Source organism: Gadus macrocephalus, chromosome 16 (genome assembly GCF_031168955.1).
Source record: "Gadus macrocephalus chromosome 16, ASM3116895v1".
Classification (NCBI taxonomy): Eukaryota; Metazoa; Chordata; class Actinopteri; order Gadiformes; family Gadidae; genus Gadus; species Gadus macrocephalus.
In genome coordinates, this window is record NC_082397.1 from 15,296,628 (window position 1) to 15,318,577 (window position 21,950).

The following is a 21,950-nucleotide window of genomic DNA, read 5'->3' on the forward strand; positions in this document are numbered from 1 at the left end:
AGATAAATAGTTGACGTCGCTTAGCAACCGAATACGCTGGGGTTGATATGTTACCGGACTACTTGCGGAGTGGTACAGAAGACGTGAATCAAAGGCAAAAAATCCCCTTTCCTTGACAGCGGTCAAATATGCTCGACGTGAGAATTCCACAGCATTGAAAAGAGTCGTGTAACAAACAAAAATAATTGAAAGCTGAACTTTGGGATGCCCCATACAAGTGAATTGAGCAGTTTTTGTGGTGGGTACAAAATGAATCTTGACGAAAACTGGTGGGGACTCGCCCCCAGCGTCCACAGCAGAATTGACGCCTATTAACGCTTAGCCTTGAACGGCTATTCAGGAACAGAAGAACAGTAACATGGTCGGTCTCACCCCTTTGGCATTTTCTTTAACCCACGATGTAATCGCCCCCTTTTCCTGCCCCAACTTCTCCCTATTCACAAGAGTGACTGTTCCTATTCACGCTTGCAGACGATCCGCTTTGCTGCTCTCACTTGTAAATGATGTACCATTCTCTTTTCGTCACACTATATGGCAGAAGACAGATTTTGGAGTAAGTCAAACATGTTCAAGCAAGTCTTAACCATTACCGTCTTCACCTTCAAGTCAAAAGTCTTAACCTTCAAGTCTCAAGCGACTAACTGTAGTGAGAATCGAGCAAGCCATGTCAAGTCCCAGCTATAAATCCAGCTAGGTTAGTCAGGTCATTGCTCAGGTCAAGCAAGACACAATTCAAGTCATAAGGAATGTTGATGATCTGCCCAAGTCTCTTCAATTAAATCAGTTAAAAGACAGAGGTCATGAAAGTTAAGTTTTATTTTCCTCATAAACTAAAATTGTTTAAGAGTGCTTACACTTTATAAATCTTACTCACATTTGACATTTTGTGGCAATCAACAATTAGAAGCCCCTAAACGAATAACATAAAGAGTAGGGCCTGTAATTATATAGCTCTAAAGGGCTCTAGAGTGAGAACAAAAGTTACCAGCAGTGTTGCCTGCTGGTCGGCCGCACCCTAGTTGGTTGCAAAGTTTCCACGCATTGCACTAAAAATCAACAATTAGTCTATAAACAGAGCGTACAGCGTACTGCATCCTGCTAAATATTTCCGAATTCATTGACCGATTTACAAGTGCATGAGCCCGATAGAGTAAGTAATTAAGAACTCTGTCTCTCCTCTCTGTGTCTCCTCCCTCTGTTCCTCATATCTCTGTGCCTCCTCTCTGTTCCTCTCTCTGTTCCTCCTCTCTGTTCCTCCTCTCTGTTCCTCTCTCTGTTCCTCCTCTCTCTCTGTCTCCTCTGTGTCTCCTCCCTCTGTTCCTCCTCTCTGTTCCTCCTCTCTGTTCCTCCTCTCTGTTCCTCCTCTCTGTTCCTCTCTCTGTTCCTCCTCTCTCTCTGTCTCCTCTGTGTCTCCTCCCTCTGTTCCTCCTCTCTCTCTGTTCCTCCTCTCTCTGTGTCTCCTCTCTGTGTCTCCTCCCTCTGTTCCTCCTCTCTCGGTGTCTCCTCTCTGTGTCTCCTCCCTCTGTTCCTCCTCTCTCTGTGTCTCCTCTCTGTGTCTCCTCCCTCTGTTCCTCCTCTCTCGGTGTCTCCTCTCTGTGTCTCCTCCCTCTGTTCCTCCTCTCTCTGTGTCTCATCTCTGTGCCTCCTCCCTCTGTTCCTCCTCTTTCTGTGTCTCCTCTCTGTATCTCCTCTCTCTGTGTCTCCTCTCTATTCCTCCTCTCTGTGTTCCTCCTCCCTCTGTTCCTCCTCGTTTTGTTTTTTAAATAAACAGGTTTATTTCATTATTATTGCAATTATATACAACACATATTGCACTTTTTGGATAAATATAACTTTGTGGGAGCGTGTCATCATCAATCACGGCCATAAGGTGGATTTCAGTGACATCTTTGTGTGTCCAAAAACATTCAAACTTCTTGCTTGATACTTATAGTAAGCCAAAGAACATTTAACACAATAGTTTGTTGTGTGTAGCACGCCGGCTCATGCTGCCGCCCTTCATGATTGCGCCACCACTATTTTTTTTCCGTCCACACACGCCATGGAATGGCCCTTTTCTGAAATAGGGTGTACGCCGCGTACCATTTCCAAAACCAAAATAAAACACATTGTTTAATGCTTTTCCCGTAACAGTTCCTGAATGCGGTTGAACAGAGATTCTTCTTCACAACGATTCTTCTGGGGCGCGGTTTCCTCCTGCACAAGCCCACACACGCATACGAGAACTCATAAATACAGAAACACACACACACACACACACACACACATCTTACCATTCGAATCAAATTGAAAGGCAACATACAATTTTGTGGCTTACCTGTAAAAAATATATTAACCTTTTAATAAGCACTTACAACAGGCTTAAAAACATAAACCCACACAAAGGACCCTTACGTGTTGAGAGGGCACTCCTCTGCTGGGTGTTTGATGACTGTCTATTAGGAAAGTGGTGGGAAAATCTCCTTGGCATGGTGACCATGCCAAGGAGACGGCGTCCTGTCCAGAGGAGAGCTTGCCTAATCTGGCCTGAAACAGCTCCCCGAGACAGACCTGGAGCGACTGTAAACCCAGAGAAAAAACTCCTCGTTAAACTTCTTTACGAGAATGGGAGGGTCAGCATTATTTGGTGATGTTTCCCAGCACACATTGGCAACACATTGGCAGTCCTGGTGCTCAACGTTAAAGACAAGGGGATATAGCGTTTGTGTGAATTTAATTAGCTATCACTTATTCATTTAGCAGGTGCTTTTATCCAAAGTGATTTGGCAGTGAATATGCCAGAACATCACACATCAGGGTTCCTGCCCCCAGTTAGAATCTTAAAACCTGCTTGCCATCTGTGTATTATCTTTATTTGGATCCATCCATTACTTTCCTCGAAAATAAGATTTTGAGGATTTAAATGTAAGATATTATTGCCCGAAAGGATGACTGATAGTTGAATATCCGCTGAGTTTGTCCAAACCTTGAAGAAAAGCCTCTGGAAGGCCGGGCTGGAGTCAGAGCTCATGTCTCCAACGGAAATGTGAGACAGACAGTGGAGCAGGAGCAGAGAGAATCCTCCGACACACTGGAGCCTCTGCCGTCGCACAAAGAGCCTATCCTCTGCATCCTGCCACACGGGGAAGAAGGAGTATTGTGGATATTACAGATTAATCAGATTTTAACATACAGAAAACAACACAACATCTGCCATCCCAATGTATTCTAATCAAGACACTAGTTTGAATTGAAAACTATTCCATGCATTATACTTCATCCCAAAAGACACAAATAACGTCCACTGTAACACAGTTAGAAAATAACTTTTTCTATCATTTCTATCACATTGACTCAACCTTCTCCTTCTCATCTACATATCCCCAGGCAAAGAAATCCATGGAAGCATATTTGTAGCAAAATTCCTCCTTGAGCAAAATGGAATTGCAATTTGCAATTCAATAAGTCATTACATTATGCAATTGACCTTGCTAACCTTTTTGCAGATTGAAATGTCTTTTGAATTTTGCAACACACTGAGCGTAGGAAAGAGCATTGCAATCACGGGGCGCTATAGCTTTTCCATTTTACTACTATAATAGCAGCCCTTTCGCAATTACTCAAGTTAGTCATGTACGCATGTGCCAAGCAGCCTGCAGCTCACACACACACACAGGACGTGCGCAAACGCAAGCATACACCGCAAGCGCGCACATACACACCGCATACACACACCGCACACACACGCACATGCGCACGAACATACACGGAAACGTAAGAGGGGCCGTCTGGGACAGAATTCATACTTACATTCTTACACATTCTTACACACACAATTATAATCTCGCACATACACCCATATACTCATACACACACACTATTATACTCCTTTTACATGTATGAGAGTGTATAGTCGTGTATGTGAGAGAGTATAGTAGTGTATGTGAGAGAGAATTGTGGTGTATGTGGGAGAGTATAGTAGTATATGTGAAATAGTATAGTAGTGTATGTGAGAGATTATAGTTGGGTATGTGAGAGAGTATAGTAGTGTATGTGAGAGAGAATAGTTGGGTATGAGAGAGAGTGTAGCAGTGTATGTGAGAGACAATAATAGTGTGCGTGTGAGAAAGTACAGTAGCGTGTGTGAGAGAGTTTGACTGAAACGGAAGTGAGTTTGATTCCTCAGTTCCTGATTGGCTGACAGAAGAGGCGGTAGATTCTGCCGCTCAAAATACTGCGCTGTCATTTAACTCTTGAATCTCCAGCGATGTTGTTATGCTGCGTTCGCGCATGCGCACGAACATACATGGCAGGTACGCACGCATGCCCCGCACGTCAAGGCAAAGGCAGCGGCACACTCGCCGAGGTAAGACGTTATGTTTTTAAGCATAACGGCTCCGCCAGCGACAAACGCGCAGGTAGGAACACTCATGCACGCGCACTTACCACAGCGACACTCGCCCAGGTAAGACGTTATGTTTTTAAACATAACGGCTCCGCGATCAACACACACGCAGGTAAGAACACACACGCGCCTGCACACACCGCAGCAGAGGCGGAGTGGCCGTCGGGACGATCGGGAGATTTCCCGGTCGGCCGGCCAGCGAGGTCAGGTGGACCGGCCCACAGTTGTGAGCGGCCGCGAGGTGTCTGCAAGCCGGCCCTGAGCATAATTAATTCCCAGTCAAGACGCCGTGAAAATCCCCGAAATAAACAATACATGTCTCAAGAACATCCAAAATCCAATATCCAATATTTATACCACTTGCTTACTCTCTGTCTCATTCATGTTTTTTTTTTAATATTATATTTTTTTACTTCATTTAATTCTTCATTATTCAGGCGTTACAGAACTTTCATGGCCATAAATAACTAATACGAACTACAGTTTACTTTAATTTGTTTGTTCTTGAATTGACGTAGAATGGAGCAAAGACTCCTGGGATTGGGAAATGCGTTTATCCAATAAACAGCTTGCAGGTCAAGTCCATTTTCGGAAATGTAGGGGGATATACGAGCGGCCCCATATCTAATGGCATGACCCTAAAGACACGTCAGACAGAGAAGGCGAGCAAGTTCGTGGTTGCTTGCTTTTGCTTGTTGTGGCACTCATGGAAGGCAAGAAGAGAAAAGAGAAAGGAGGGGCTGAAAAGGCTAGAATAAAGAAGAAGCGGATGCTGGAGGGGGATGCATCTAACTGCTCAAAAATAACGGATTTATTCCAAAGTCAGGCATTAACGGCATTAATTAGCCAGAGCTCCACCATTGACGTTATTGCTAGGCGGGATAGGGCCGGACCGGGGAGGATTCTCCCGGTGGCTATTAGTGCCCCACTCTGCCCCTGCACCACAGCGACACTCACCCAGGTAAGACGTTATGTTTTAAACTTAACGGCTCCGCCATCGACACATGCGCACAGGTAAGAACACACAAGCAGACACCGCAGCGACACACTCGCCAAGGTAAGAAGTTATGTTTTTAAACATAACGGCTCCGTTATATAACTGCTATGGTTTCCACATAACTGCTATGGATTTACTTAGAACTAGGGGTTCAGCACGCGTAACAATGGGCGAAACTCTAATTTGAATAAAGGCACTCCAAAATTGTGACAAAATGTTATTATATTTTTATTGTTATAACTTTTTAAAATTGAATTGAGGATTTCATTGTCACTTTGCATAAAAAAATACACTATGAATAACATATTTTCAAATTACATTATTAAATTGCATAATGAATTGTCAATTGCATAATGTAATGACTTATTGAATTGTAAATTACAAATTGCATTCCCATTTGAATTTTGCTATATATAAGCTTCCATAGAAATCACGCGAAGAAGATCTACCTTTGAAGAGCGGGAGGATCGCTAATCCCACAATTAATAAACTGTTACTACAAGTAGTAGTTATTGATTGAGATAATAATCTCTCACAAGCACATCATCATCACCAACAGGGGTCAATGTTGAAGAATAAGAGCCATAGGTGGGTGGGTGATCATGATACAGTCTTAACACACAGGACTCAACAGGTTAGGTTTAACTCAGCCACCTCCACCTCGAGGCCCATTAATACCGGGGGCCCTCAAGGGTGTGCTTTGTCCCCTCTACTCTACACACTCTATACCAATGAGTGCCGAGCTAGCACATCCACACACACTTTTTTCAAATACGCAGATGATACTGCCATTGTGGGGTATTTGAAACCAGATAGCTCGTCGCTAACCAGCTTTGAGGAAGAGATGAGTAACTTCACCAAATGGTGTAAAGATAACTTCCTGGCTGTTGATGCAAATAAAACCAAAGAAATGGTAATGGATTTTAGACATCATAGAAGTGAGATCCCTAACAGCACTGTAAATGACAAAAATATTGAGAGTGTTAGTAGCTATAAATACCTTGGTATTGAAATTGATGACAAACTCAAATTTGAGATATGCACTACATCTAAGGTAAAAAAACGAAAACAACAGATGTTTTTTCTGCGTAAACTAAACCACTTCCAGGTGGACTATACTATCTTGGAATTGTTTTACAAGACAGTCCTTCAGAGCTTGCTGTCCTTTGGCAGCCTTTGGTTTGTGTTTTTGGAAACATACGCAAAGGAGACCAGGATGAGTTGTAGCGTCTGGTGAAGACAGCAAGCAAAATAATTGTATGCAGTCAGACGTCAGTCACCCAGCTATGGGCAGATCTTGTTGTTGATAAAGCTGAGCGGATACTTAGAGATCCTACCCACCCCTTATATAGGAGGTTCCAACTCAGCAACCGTGGCAGTAGCAGGCTGCTGCAAAGGTCAATTAAAACCAAGAGGTTGAGCTTGTCATTTGTCCCCTCTGCTATTAGACTTTTTAATGAAAGACACAGGTCAAGATCATGAACACTGTGTTTTTCATTTACTATTTTTAATCTAATTTTGGAATGTTGTTTTTAGGCCTGCTACTGATTCACTGAACTATTTATTTCTTAAATGTTGTTGTGGTGTGTGTGGCGTACCCAGTTGTATGCCTATGTCACTATGTGTCTTAAATGTGCTGCACTTTTGTCCACACAAATTTCCCAACTCTGGGATAATAAAGTATACTTTGACTTTTTACCCAGAAGCGTACCTGATAAAAAAACGAATTTCTGAAGGCATTCTCCGCATAGTTGTTGTGTGGGAGACTAGCCGCAACTTGAAGGGAAATTGCTGGGGCCTGAAATTAAATTCAATGAAAATAACTCTGCAATTAGTAATACAAGTTGCTACATGATAAAATACAAACAAAAGTCGAATGAAAATCCAGGAAATATGACTCTACAATACACTGGAATTCTCTATTTTTTATGTATTCCCTGGAACAGAACTGGAGATGTTTGGAGTGTGCTAACATTTATCCTGTAAACACATGCAGGTGTGAATAGGTATGACAGAGTTATCCAATTTAAATAGGGGATGTCGAGGCAGAAAAGGCAGTCAGAGTGACACTGACCAGTTTGAGAGTGTGCAGCAACTTCAGCAGGAACAGTCCGTGCTGGTAGGCCAGGAACTCTCTGGGGTTCAGAGTCTGCACGTCCAGAGGGATGAGCTCTCCTTCACAAGCCCACTGAGCATCCAGCACATCAACAAATCTGCTGCTTTCATCTACTGGGCCAAGTATTACAATAGACGCATGCAACATATTGGTTTCATTCTTGCACCACTCCCATTGAGGTCAAATGTTTGTTCAAAAGATAAACTTAAATTTAACTACAGAACTGTTACTCTCCTTCAAAATATTCCAAGCTACAGCAGACTGCAATGCACACACACAAACACACACAAATTATCGCCTCATTGCATGTAATGTATGAACCAACATAAACAGTTTCTTCTCATCAAACCTACTGCGCAACTCTCCCTTTAGAAAGCCTGCATCCAGAGCCTGCTCTTTCAAACCGAGCTCCACCTTCCTCAGCAGCTGGAAGAGAGGAGATCGCTGGAGCAGCTTATCCCACTCCTCCTCTGACAAGTTGGGACATAGCAGGGATGTTTTGTTAGAAAATAGAAAGGAGAGAGCAAGGTTTTGCTTTAAAATGCAATACGGAAAAGCTGTTTGCTGTGCTTTGGCTTCAATGTTTGACAGCCTACCTGCAATTGTAGGAACACACACATGAGTGGGCGGGCCACATGCTTTCATCGGTTGGTTCTCTAAGAAGCAATGAAACAATTCCAATTAATTATTTCATATCTTGGACATTAAACTTCACATTGGCTGCATATTGTCCCATGGAAAGAATTAGATATTAAATTAAATTAAATTCTTCAACTCTTCTTTCTAAAATGTTGCACTTGAAGCAGTTTTCTTATGTTAGTGTGTGTACTTGTATTATTCTTACACTCTTACACTTTCTCCGGTTGTATCTTCCTGGTTGAAGACGTTTGGAATAAAGTGTCAGCTCTTTGAATGTTATGCAATGTAATGTAATGCGCTGTGAGGCATCTGCGTCGCAAAGGGGGCACACTTGCTGAGAGAAAAAACACACAGACCCACGGAGACGCAAAGGGAAGGAGAGGAGCTGGAGGTGAAGGAGAGGGAGCTAGGTGACACTAGGTGCGGCAAAAGATGTATTCAGCAACATGCACCAAGCGTGTGACTAATCACGTCTCCTTCCAGCCCGTCAGCACTTTCACTCAGCCGCTCGTCAGCCGCGCCATAAAACCAATGTCATTCCCCTTCTGGTGGAGTTCACACACAGGAGATAAGGCCGGCGCGCCAATCAGCCCCCTATTGTCTCCACTTTATTTCTTCCCCATTCAACTTTTTATATTCATACATTTGCTTTGTTTTATTGTCAGGTGAGAGGGCCCAGCGGCAGTACTTAAAAAAGTACACATTGTGTACTTTATGGATATGGGAATTATACCTTGGCAAGGGTTTCCAGATGATGCGGTGTGGGGGTTGGTCTGTGGACTGGCGGGCAGTGCCGAATCTTGGGACTGTGATTTGATTTGCTCCCTCAAAGACTGGGAAGAGATTCCTGGAGGAAATGAAATGGTCAGAGATTAAGTCATAATATTTGTTTATTTGTATATTGAAGGCTGAGAACGCTGTAGTCCGGTAGTCTTCTTGGGGTCCACACATAACACATAGGCCATACTCTCAACACATAGGACGGAAAAATAATAACATCAATAAAATTCAGATATCATCCAACAAAAAAAAGGTATAAACAATGTTATTTTAAAATCAAATAACATCTAAACAGATACCGATCATCTTGACGAAGAAATTGCCCTAGACAGTGTAGCCAACACTGTGCCCGCGGGCACCTGGTCACCCCCAGGGACCATGTGAGTCGCCCGCAGAGCATGTTCTAAAAATAGCTCAAATGAAAAAAATAAAATATATATATATATATATACACAATGTTTAACATAAGGCAAGGCAAGGCAAGGCAACTTTATTTATATAGCACTTTTCATACACAAGGCAGACTCAAAGTGCTTCACATATAAACAGTGTCATGCAATAAAATAAAATAATAGGCAAGTAAAAGAAAAACATATGAGAAAATAGAAAGTTAAAAAGGCATTTTAGTATTAAAATAGAAAATAAAGGCAAAGTTATTTAGCAGAAAGCTATAGCAAACATAAAAGAATTCAGTCTTGTTTTAAAGGTGCTCAGAGTTGGGGCAAGTCTTAAATCCTCTGGGAGTTTTTTCCAGCTATTTGTTGCGTAGTAACTAAATCCTGCTTTCCCATGTTTTGTGTTTACTCTGGGGATAATTAACAGATTGGTCTCGGAGCTTCTTAGGGGTCTAAAAGGCTGATGTAGTGGAAGCATATCAGTTAAATATTTTGGCCCTAAACCATGTAGGGATTTATAGGTAAGCAACATGATTTTAAAATCAATTCTCTGATTTACAGGAAGCCAATGTAACGATTTCAGAATTGGTGTAATATGATCAAATCTTTTGGTCTTTGTTAGAACTCTAGCAGCAGCATTCTGAACAAGCTGAAGCTTCCTCAGAGTTTGTTTTCGGAGACCTGTAAGGAGACCATTGCAGTAATCAAGCTTACTAGTGATAAAGGCATGTACAAGTTTTTGTAAGTCTTCGGTGGACATGAGCCCTCTAAGTCTTGCTCCATTTTTAAGGTGATAATAGGCCGATTTTGTAACTGATTTGATGTGACTGTCAAAATGTAAATCTGAATCCATGATAACCCCTAGATTTCTGGCTTTGATTGAGGTTTTCAGGGACAGAGAGTGAAGGTGTTGGGTTACTTTAAGCCTTTCTGTTTTAGAACCAAATACAATTATCTCTGTTTTGTCCTCATTTAGTTGAAGGAAATTTCGGCACATCCATTCCTTCACTTGCTCAGTGCACTGGCACAGCAGATCTATGGGCCGATAGTCATTTGGTGATAGCGATACATAGATTTGCGTGTCATCAGCATAGCAATGATGGTCAATATTGTTATTTTGCATGATTTGCCCTAGTGGGAGCATGTAGATGTTGAATAAAGAGGGTCCTAAGATCGAACCTTGTGGGACTCCACAGGTCACGTTAGTTGATTCTGATACAAAGTCGCCAATGGAAACAAAGTAGTTCCTATTTTGTAGGTAGGACCTGAACCAATTTAAGACAGTGCCTGAAAGCCCCACCCAGTTTTCTAACCTTTCCAGAAGTAATGTATGGTCTACAGTGTCGAATGCAGCACTGAGGTCAAGTAGCATTAGTATTGAGGTTTGCCAGAGTCTGTGTTAAGACGGATGTCGTTTACAACTTTAATAAGGGCGGTCTCAGTGCTGTGTAGGGGTCGAAATCCTGATTGGAAGGTGTCATAGCAACCAGTTGATGCCAGGAAGTGATTTAGTTGCTGGAGGACAACTTTCTCAATGATTTTACTTATGAAGGGTAGATTCGATATTGGTCTGTAGTTGTCAATAATAGAGGCATCTAGGCTCCGCTTTTTTAAAAGGGGTTTGATAACTGCAGTTTTCAAAGCTTTTGGGAAATTGCCTGACTGGAGAGAGTTGTTAACTATCTGCAATATGTCTACTGCTAGGCAGTCGAAAACATTCTTAAAGAGGTTGGTAGGTATAGTATCAAGGCAACAGGTGGATGGCTTTAGTTGTGTCACAGTTTCCACAAGATTTTGAGAGTCTATAACATTAAAGTATGCCATCCTTGCCACGTAATTTTTGCCTGAACAGGGTGGTAGTCCAACATTTTTGTTTGAAGTGGAGATATTGATGGCGCGTCTGATACCTTCAATTTTATCAATATAAAAAGCTGCAAACTCATTGCATTTCTGCGTGGAATGGAGATCAGGTGGAATTTCTGTTGGGGGGTTGGTCAGTCTGTCAACAGTTGCAAATAGGGTTTTTGCATTATTAGTGTTGGTTTTAATGATATTGGAGAAAAATGTTTCTCTAGCATTTTTTAAGTCTAAATTGTAGGCACGGAGGCTCTCTTTATAGATATCATGGTGAATATGAAGTTTTGTTTTACGCCAGATGCGTTCAACCTTCCTGCATTCCTTTTTCTGTGCTGTTACAGAAGCAGCTTTTCTCCAGGGTGCCTTTTGCTTTCCAGAAATCGTTTTAACCTTATAAGGTGCAATGACATCTATGACTTTCAAAATTTTCAAATTAAAGTTTTCTACAAGATCATCAGGAGAACATGGGTTTAGAGGTGGTAGCAAGGAGATGGCCTTTTTAAAAAGTACATTAGAATCTTCATTGATATACCGTTTTTTGACAGTGTTTGATTTTGTCTGTATATCGGGAATAAAAGATATGTTAAAGAAAACACAAAAGTGGTCAGACAAGGAAGGATCAGTCACAGAGAGATCAGAAACATTGAGGCCCTTTGTGATAACCAGGTCTAGAGTGTGCCCCTTACAATGAGTAGCCTCTTTCACATGTTGAGACAGTTCAAATGTGTCCAAAATGGCAAAAGGTTTTTTGCATACTTGTCATTCAAATCATCAGTATGAAAATTGAAGTCACCAGTTATAACTAGACAGTCAAATTCTGTGGAGATGCTAGACAATAATTCTGTGAAGTCATCGAAAAAATTTGCAGAATATGTGGGTGGCCTGTAAATAATTAATAGGAGAACTCTGGGGGAGCATTTCAATACAGCACTAAGGTATTCGAACGATGGAAAATCACCAAATAACATCTGTTTCCCCTGAAATACATTTTTAAATATAGCAGCAACCCCTCCACCTCTTTTTCCAGATCTACATGCATCAAAAAAGTTATAGTTGGGAGGAGCTGTCTCTATCAGAACGGTTGCACTGTTAATTTGTTCCAGCCATGTTTCAGTTAAAAACATAAAATCCAGTTTAGAAGTGGTAATAAAATCATTAACTAAAAATGATTTGTTATTAAGAGACCTCACATTAAGTAGAGCCATCCTGATGGTGTTGTTGATAGGCTTTAAGGTTGTTTTTGGTTTGGAGGCAATAGATATGAGATTTGAGAGGTTAGCAGTGTGTCTAAGTTTCCCTTTGTTTACTCTCTTAGTGGTTACAGCATGAATGCGAAAGTTGCCCTGCTTTGACGTAGGCAACCTTGGGTTCAGCAGATTATGTGAAACTTCCTTTATACTGTGTCTACGGCTGAACCCTTTTTTGTCTCAGTAATACTCATGACTACTATCAGTATAGTGGGGGGGCTGGGGCGCCATCCTCTTGGGTGTTATCAGCCTGTCGCCATGACATGGCGATGCTATCAATGACCCAGATATAAGTTTGCTGCCAACATATTCCAGTCTCTTGTATTCGGCTGGAAAATCGCAAAGGGAGGAGACATTGGGGCTGGAGAGATAGCTATGGGAGAGATGAGGCTGGAGGTCACCACAAAGGGAGGAGACATTGGGGCTGGAGAGATAGCTATGGGAGAGATGAGGCTGGAGGTCACCACAAAGGGAGGAGACATTGGGGCTGGAGAGATAGCTATGGGAGAGATGAGGACTCTTGAAGTGGCAGGAACCGGTTCTTCAGTTCCTGCCACATTTCAGTGCCTTGCTAATCCGGCTGATACATGTCTTCTTCTCAACCTGTGCTCTGATTGTGGCCTGTGCGTCAGACCATGGCAAGGTCTGTGGGCTGTCTGCTATCTGTGTGTCAGATAGTGGCAGAGTAGGAGGGGGGTGGCCGTTCCTCGCCAAGCCAGCATCAGCGATGGGGGAAGGCACAGTGTTGATGGCGTCGGGCGGGCTGTTGTCTATCTTCAAGGTCTGTGGGCTGTCTGCTATCTGTGTGTCAGATAGTGGCAGAGTAGATGTGTGGTGGAGGCTGTAGTCTCGCTTCTTCTCAACCTGTGCTCTGACTGTGGCCTGTGCGTCAGACCATGGAGATTTGTGGGAAGCGAGAAGAGAAGATTGTCCCTCAACAGTTTTGAGCCTAACCTGTTTGGGTGTAGGCCATCTGCTCTGAAAAGATATTTGCGCCCCCAGAATAAGTTGAAATTGTCAATAAAGCCCCTTCCTCTTTCATTGCAGACTCTGGAAAGCCATGTATTCAGTGCAAGTAGACGACTGAATCTGTTTATTCCCCTGTCAACTGCTGGTATGGGTCCACTGATGAATGACTTGATGTGTATTTTGTCCAGTGTATCCAATAGATCAGTGTAATCCCTCTTCAGAAGTTCTGACTGTTCTCTTTGAATGTCATTAAATCCTGCATGCACAATAATCTGTGAGATTTTGGGGTTTTCCAATATAATTTTGGCTAGTTTATGGTTGATATCACTAACCATTCCATATGGGAAGATGCATGTTTTGATCTTCTTACCGGTTATATCCTTGATGATTGAGTCTCCTATAATCAGAGTGTCTGGTTCATCTGCTTTCTCTGAGATGGGCCCTTGTTGGACGGTGGCAGACACATGCACAGCCCGCCTCCGTGGCGTCCATCTCTGTCCGTACCGTCTGTCCGGACACATTTCAGGGGTCAGGGGTGCACTGGTGGCCGAGGCATGCGCAGCTCGCCTCCATGGCGAGTCTTGGCGACTGGTTGTTCCGTCTCTGTCCGCACTGTCCGTCCGGACGCATCTCGGGGCTCAGGGGTGCATGGGTGGCAGGCGCGTTCGTGGACTCCTGAAGTGGCAGGAACCGGTTCTTCAGTGGCAGGGTTAATTTCAGTGGCGTTGAGTGAACTTGTTGATTCACTTTGGTATGTTGTTTTGGCTTAGCGCCGACTCTGTGCCAGTGAGACGCAGCTGGAACTGTCTCTCTCTTGTCTAGCTTCGGGAAGGATACAGTGTAACTTTGATCATCTTGCTGTATCTGAGTGAGCTCAGCAAACTCACCCATCGGCACTGTATCCTGGAGGAGTCCTTTGCATTTTTCTAATGCCGCTAGTCTCGTTTCAAATAAAGCCACTGTCTGTTGCAGTTTGGTGCAGTCTGTGCATTTCCCAGTCTCCGTGCCTGAGATATCCGAGTACAGAGGCATGTTGGCGATAGGAAAGTCCAAGGCTTTTTCTGCGGTCTGATCCGGGAGTCATGAAAAGTTCCAAAATGTATTGTTGAATCGAGCGATGGAGGACGACGAAGCAAACAATATATTGTTAGGTATTATGATCATGAAATAAAATAAGATAAAGTAGATCTAAACAATGAATTAAGTAGTTTTTTCGAATGCCAAGCGGAGCTTCGGGAAACATGACCTCTCTCTCTAGAGTCACTACACAAGAGACACTACTGTCTCTAGATAATATCAGTCAAAAGAACAAGACAATCGTACCCAATAACATAAATAAATACATGTTTTACGAACTCTAACCTTGTCTGGAAAGTTTAATATAATGCGTTCTCTTTCCTGAGACAAACTAGCGAGCACAACTTAAATCTGGAGCTAGATGCGGGGTTTACCCACAAAATAAAAAATAACATGGAGGAAAAGCGAAAGAAAACTTATCATTTTCACAATGATGGGGAGGAAGAATTATTTTTTACTACTGTGAAAGAGAAGAGTGTATGTCTTATTTGCGGGGTGACTGTGGCGATCCATCAAACTCAAGTGGTCAACCTGAAGACATAAGGTCAGCCCCAGAGATTAGCATGGCATGCGACCTGACCAGGTCAGTTTTATTTTTCGCCTTCCTGATCGCCTTCTCGATCTCCATTCCACGCAGAAATGCAATGAGTTTGCAGCACTTTACACTGATAAAATTGAAGGCATCAGACGCTACATCAATATCTCCACTTCAAACAAAAATGGCAAAAGTAACGTGGCAATGATGACATGCTTTAATGTCATAGACTCTAGAACTCTTGTGGGAACAGTGACACAACTAAAGCCATCCACCTGTTGCCTTGATACTTTACCTACCAACCTCTTTAAGAATGTTTTTGACTGCCTAGCAATAGCCATATTGCAAATAGTTAACAACTCTCTCCAATCAGGCCATTTCCCATGGTCTACAGCAGTAGCGTGCGGTGTGCACGCTACTGCTGTAGATCATACAATACTTTTGGACAGGTTAGAAAACTGGGTGGGGCTTTCAGGCACAGTCTTAAATTGGTTTAGGTCCTACCTACAAAATAGGAACTACTTTGATTCCATTGGCGACTTTGTATCGGAATCAACCAACGTGGCATGTGGAGTCCCACAAGGTTCAATCTTGGGACCCTCTTTATTCAACATCTACATGCTCCCAATATAGCAAATCATGCAAAATAACAATATTGACCATCATTGCTATGCCGATGACACACAAATCTATGTATCGCTATCACCAAATGACTATCGTCCCATAGATCTTCTAAGGAAACTTCAGCTTGTTCAGAATGCTGCTGCTAGAGTTCTAACAAAGACCAACAAATTTGAACATATTACACCAATTCTTAAATCGTTACATTGGCTTCAGAGAATTTATTTAAAAATCATGTTGCTAACCTGTAAATCGCTACATGGTTTAGGGCCAAAATATTTAACTTCTATGATTCCACTACAACAGCCTTCTAGACCACTAAGATCTTCTGAGACTAATCTGTTAATTATCTCCAGAGTAAACACAAAACATGGGAAAGCAGGATTTAGTTACTATGCAACAAATAGCTGGAATAAACTCCCTGAGGATTTAAGACTTGCCCCAACTCTAAATTAAAAATACATTGCACCTTAAAAAGAGCCTTTTTAAATGTACCTTTATTTTCTATTTTTACCAGAGGGATCTTTCTAAAAAGTTTTTTCTTAACTTTGCCTTTATTTTCTATCTATTTTACTATTTTTTTTGCATAATGTTTTCTTTTCTGTTATTTTAATACATTTTATTGTATGACAATGTTTATATGTGAAGCACTTTGAGTCTGCCTTGTGTATGAAAAGTGCTATATAAATAAATTGCCTTGCCTATCATTTTTCCGTTGGGGGTTAAGCAGAAGGTCAGGATGCATCGTGTGCTGGGAGTGCTTGACAGGAAGTCTGTTCCCACTCAAGAGTCATAATCGGGTTAAGGTAATAAAGCTGGGGTGGGGAGTGAGAGAGAGAGAGAGAGAGAGAGAGAGAGAGAGAGAGAGAGAGAGAGAGACATAGGGGATACCACTCACTCCCCTAGAGAAGCTGTTTCCTTCAAAAGTTGTAATTACTTTCAGGCTGGAACAACTTGAAGCTGTCCCATGCGTGACACTTTATCTGCTGTATATCCTGGATCCATGGGTCTATTCGTTGAACATGTATGTGCTTAAAAAATCAATATTTGCGGCCCAACGCTCTAGCCAATAGGAACAGCTGATTGCAGTGACCTTCGCTAAAATGGTCACTGACATAAATGCGTTGTTGGTTTAACATTAAATTGCAATTCAACCGCCTTCGACCGATCCCATTCCTCACCGAACATGCCCCAAGGGTCATAGGGCACCAGCCCCTCGTCTCAGCATAGTAAGTAGTAGAGGATCTAACACTTGCTGGATTGCTAACCCTAAACCTTTTTGGTTGATCCCGAGCTGTTACAGAGAGAAAACAATTCCATGCCGTTGTAATATGACAGAAAAAAGACTGCAATACCATGCTTGGGCACCGAGGGGGAAAGTGCTAGACAGTGTGGGAATGCATGGGGTTGGATGGTAATGTGCCATTGCCGGATTGTTTAAAAAATGTGCATGTGCATGGGTAGACCTAAAACCAATCATAGTAATTAAACTATGACACATCAGCAGGAGCTATCCTTCTTGTTCAGGAACATTTCTCAATGGAGCTGACATAAGTTGCCTCTCTGTCAGGCACCTATCAAACCTGCCCGATATTGGGAAATAAGATATTGCCCAATATTTGGCAATAAGATAAGCTATTGGATTGGCCTGACATGGGCTGCTGTCTGATTGGGAGGATGGCCAGATCCTTATTCCAGAGGAAGTGAGATGAGCTTGAACTTGTAGATGGAGTCTAGTAGATTGTAAGGCTATGTGACTGGAATCTTTGACTAACTAAACTCTGCACGGGATATCCGCTGCCACTGTGCAAATGACGCAAAATACGGGATATGGTGAATACACCATTATTTCTTGATACACAATTGAAGTATGTGAATTGCAACCAACCCTAACCCTCAGTTTTAAAACACTTGCGATAGCACAGAGGCTACCCGACATGACACATGCTGGTACCAGTGTTAAACCTCCCAAATCACTTTTCTTTAAGGAAATAATTAGCATTAGTGATATTTTATCGCATCAAGGCAGTAGGCAGTTGGCAACCCGGCTACGTACCCGGGTATCTGACCGTGTGCTTATTCCGCATGACCGGAGTAATTCAAAAGGCTAGGCAAACCACTCCAGCTTGGCAAATACGGGTACATCGCAAAATGTCATGGCCCCGCTCCTTGTTAGGGGATACAAAAACCTCAGATACACTAGTCAATGCAATCTACGTAAGTGTGGATGACAACCATTTTGTGTCAAACAAAACCAAGAGAAAGTTTGCAACCTTTCCTATACCTGAGTGCTTGCAATACCTTGATAAATGAAGGTTGACCGGTCATCCATCATGACCCATCAGTTTCCCCCCCCATCCGACTGGATCAATAACCCCCCACAGTGGCCAGAAGTTGCTTATCCGGTCATTTACACATATAAAGTTATCCGGATATATACCCAAATATGCACATGTACACATATTTGTTTTATGCTTTTCAGCATTTTCCTGTTTTTCTCCTAGTGTGAAGGAGTGATTATTTCCCCCTAAAGAGGGTACCGCCTGGGGATTGATGAGGCGATGGGTGAAGAGATGGGTAGGATTCTTTGGAACACCAATAATTCAAAATCTTTTTGATTCTGGCTGGTTTTGCCGTCTGCCCAATGTAGCTGGAGTCACCGGAGCGACGAGAATATGAACAAGACAAGAATAACAACAAAAAATTAGAATAAATATTTACATTTCTTACGAAGAATTTGACAAAGCCATTTCCAAAGCGGACATCCCTCCATCAGAAGTCCCTCCCTCTCTCCTGCAACTAAATCCATGTAATTTCAGGGGTTTACACTCTTCTTAGAGAGTTCATAGGCCTACTCAAAAGTCCCACCAGGGTTAGGCAACCTGTACCTATTGAGTTTCTCAATAGCGCTGTTGTTTCAAATCCATTGTACTTTTCATACATTTGATGAGAAATGTCATATTGCGAGGCAGAGCTTCTGTCTTTTGGTGAGGATGGTGCCACAAAGATCGGGGTAAGAGCTAAAGGCTGCCTGTTAGTGATCTTAGCTTGTAGGCCTCTTCTCCCAAGAGTTATTTGACAGTGTAATGACACAACAGAGGATACAAAATTATTCAGACCTTTCACCACGGGCACAGAGGCTGTCCACGCTCTAGACATCTCTAACCCGTACGCCTGTTTGGTTGAAAGACCTGGAAACAGGAAGACAAACTGGTCAATGGTTTAATTGGACGAAATTACAATGGCGATTATCACAACACCGTTTCAGTACTTACTCTCCAATCGACATACAACTGGTATATATTTATTTTTTCTTAAATTGTGACAAAATGAGTACAACTAAATATGGCTTTGTATGTATGTGCATTATCCTGATACAACATACAATGTGCTCCTTATTAAATGAGGATACAATAATAAGAGCATATGTGAGTAAGTAAAAATAAGTAAACTCAATTTATTGAGATGTTCAACATAGCAGTGCTGCTTATCATACAACAAAAGTATCCTGGACGTGCATGATGTTACCGCCGCAGTGAAAAAACACAAACTTAAAAAAACATAAAGGTTTGGCATATATTGGTTTGAGTTTTTACTCTTTTTAACTTCCTGATATATTGAAGACCTATACAAATGATATGGAAGCCTTTTTAACACCTTTTTAGGCCCTAAATTACACATGATATATTTAAGACTTTTTAACACTTTAGGCAGGCTCAGCCTCGTACCGCCAATGTGTTGCCAGTAGGTGCTTGGGGAGAGGCTCATGGGCTGTTTGTCTTCCAGCAGCTGTCTGAGCCTCTCCAGGATGGGCAGAGCCTTCTGTTGAGCCAAGCCAACCACCCTCACATCCGATCTGAGTCCGTCGTGGTGGGGCAGCCCATAGTCCTTGTACCAGAATTTACGACCCAACACAGCCTGGACAGAGAAGAATAGTTCATATGCTGCTCACTTCATGTCATGTAGTCTGTAAGTCTGTAATAATAAAGCAAAGAATGTTAAAAAAAAAATACTGAGATGCAGGCAATCAATCATTGATTGTTTGAGATGTAGTGGGTGTTTTTTTCGGTTGGTACTTGTGCAGTGTCTGAGCGGAGCAGGGAGAGATGACGCGTGGACTGAAGGCTGCTCAAAACTGTCTCCACCTCGGCCTGTCTGGAGCAGAACTGCTGTGAGAGCTCCTTCTGTCTCAGATCCCAGTCCTGGGGACCAAGAGACAAGGACTTTAATCAATTAAACAAATGGAAATAGAGGGATGAAACAGCTGGCCTGCGGTATTGAGGTGATTTTTGATATGGATAGAGCAGAAAATGTTTCTTTCACAGAACTTCCTTGTTTTTGAAGTTCAGCTTAGATCTCAGATTCTCGAAGGGTTTGATCTCAGATTTTCCCAGAACAAATACCAACCTCACTATCTTTCTTATTCCTATGACTGCTCCGCACACTGTTCTGTTGTTTGGTAAAATGTACTCCAAATGTTATTGTATCCCTCGAAAAGTGCATAAGTGTCTGCTAACTGACTAAATCTCAATGCAAGGATTTCTCAGGGTTAGCCTCCCTTGGATGAAATTAAGCGTATTCGGGGTTGGGCTCAAGGACTGACCACAACCTGTTTCGGGAAATGCTTCTCCTGACCACAGTGCAATTGCTCCATCGTGACCTCAATGCTGTCCAGGCACGACATGAGCTGGGAGTGCCAGACACACTGCAGCTCCCATTCCTCTTCGTCCCCTACACAAACACATGCACACAAACACACACACACACACACACACACACACACACACACACACACACACACACACACACACACACACACACACACACACACACACACACCCCCACACACACACACACACACTGGGGATTTCGTGATTGGCACAGAACAAAGACTCATGTAATAATTTGAAGAGATATGAAGTTCTATCAAATATGCTTTATAATATACATATGCATATGCAGTCTAGCAACTGAAGGCCTACCCTGTGTGAGGATGTGTATACTAGTATTGCAGCAGAAGGCCTACCCTCTGTGAGGATGTGTGGGACTCTAGTCTTGCAGCTGAAGGCCTACCCTGTTAGGATGTGTGGGACTCTAGTCTTGCAGCTGAAGGCCTACCCTGTTAGGATGTGTGGGACTCTAGTCTTGCAGCTGTAGACCTACCATGTGTGAGGATGTGTGGGACTCTAGTCTTGCATCTATATTCCTACCATGTATGAGGATGTGTAGGACTCTAGTCTTGCAGCTGTAGACCTACCATGTGTGAGGATGTGTAGGACTCGTCTTGCAGCTGTAGACCTACCATGTATGAGGATGTGTTGGACTCTAGTCTTGCAGCTGAAGGCCTACCCTGTGTGAGGATGAGTAGGACTCTAGTCTTGCAGCTGAAGGCCTACCCTGTGTGAGGATGTGTAGGACTCTATTCTTGCAGCTGAAGGCCTACCCTGTGTGAGGATGTGTAGGACAGGGGTTGGCAGCAGGAGGGACAGGAATGCGACTTGCACCACCCTCCTCTGAGCCTCACACTGGGCGTCATCCTGGAGTTCCACCCCCACCTCCCGCAGACACCGACCCGACTCTGTCCAGTTGGTCTGCACACACACACAAAGACACATTTCTGTTCACAGAACGCTTGTTCAATCACATCGGCGCTCCATGTTGTTGCCAAGTTGCTGTTGACCTTAGTCTGTCATTCCTAACGTGCCCCGGGGCCAACAAAATGTCCATGCCAGATAGCATTTGAATTATCAGTGATGAATTATAACCAGTTTGAAGGAAAGCTAGAAATCTTGTTTTGTGTACACGATGCAGCAGGGAATATCGCCTGTTTGCCTAAAACGGTGTAACAAGGAAACGGCCCGTCACACAGTGCTGACCTGAGCGGAGCCAGCTTGCATGGCTTCTCCAAAGAAGTGGAGCAGAGCCATGTCCAGATCAGAGAGGATCTTCTCCTCCCTCTGGCCCTGCTGCTGCCAGTACTGACTTCTCAAAAACACCTCCTTCTGCAGAGCCTCCATCTGTTGAACAGTTTTACAACCCGATATCACGCAATAACACACCCCGGAATAAAAAAACTAAAAAGAACGATTGTTGAAACATGTGTCAACTTGCTGTTGAAACCATCCCAACCTGGACGGTATCTGTGTGATCATAGGTGGCCGTCCAGTTGGACACTGTTACTGGAACAATGTTCTTTCTTGACATGTCCAACCTGGCGCCGACGACTGGCGCCAATACCCCAGTGACCGGGTCCACGGTCAGAGCCCCGATCCGGATGGGTACCAGTCCTGGGAACCACGATAACAGAACGGAGAGCCGTGGCTGTAGTCACAT

General features: G+C 43.0%; 1 protein-coding gene across 2 annotated transcripts in view; it reads right to left on the minus strand.

Moving 5' to 3' along the window:
* Window positions 1-707: 707 nt before the first annotated feature.
* Window positions 708-21,950, minus strand: part of LOC132474644 (uncharacterized) — a 39,767-nt gene continuing 18,524 nt past the window's right edge. Inside the window, exons 20-34 of one of the 2 annotated variants that reach the window (XM_060075444.1) lie at window positions 21,747-21,904; window positions 21,494-21,634; window positions 21,061-21,208; window positions 20,221-20,348; window positions 19,694-19,819; window positions 19,346-19,535; window positions 18,737-18,808; window positions 8,870-8,983; window positions 8,094-8,153; window positions 7,851-7,967; window positions 7,456-7,607; window positions 7,093-7,179; window positions 2,966-3,112; window positions 2,395-2,559; window positions 708-2,196 (exon numbers count right to left, since the gene is read on the minus strand). In XM_060075444.1, the coding sequence (XP_059931427.1) occupies window positions 2,113-2,196; window positions 2,395-2,559; window positions 2,966-3,112; window positions 7,093-7,179; window positions 7,456-7,607; window positions 7,851-7,967; window positions 8,094-8,153; window positions 8,870-8,983; window positions 18,737-18,808; window positions 19,346-19,535; window positions 19,694-19,819; window positions 20,221-20,348; window positions 21,061-21,208; window positions 21,494-21,634; window positions 21,747-21,904 (1,889 nt within the window). In that variant the 3' untranslated portion in view covers window positions 708-2,112. Of the gene's footprint in view, window positions 2,197-2,394; window positions 2,560-2,965; window positions 3,113-7,092; window positions 7,180-7,455; window positions 7,611-7,850; window positions 7,968-8,093; window positions 8,154-8,869; window positions 8,984-18,736; window positions 18,809-19,345; window positions 19,536-19,693; window positions 19,820-20,220; window positions 20,349-21,060; window positions 21,209-21,493; window positions 21,635-21,746; window positions 21,905-21,950 lie in introns of both variants that reach the window. The other variant, XM_060075443.1, reaches the window with a different exon arrangement.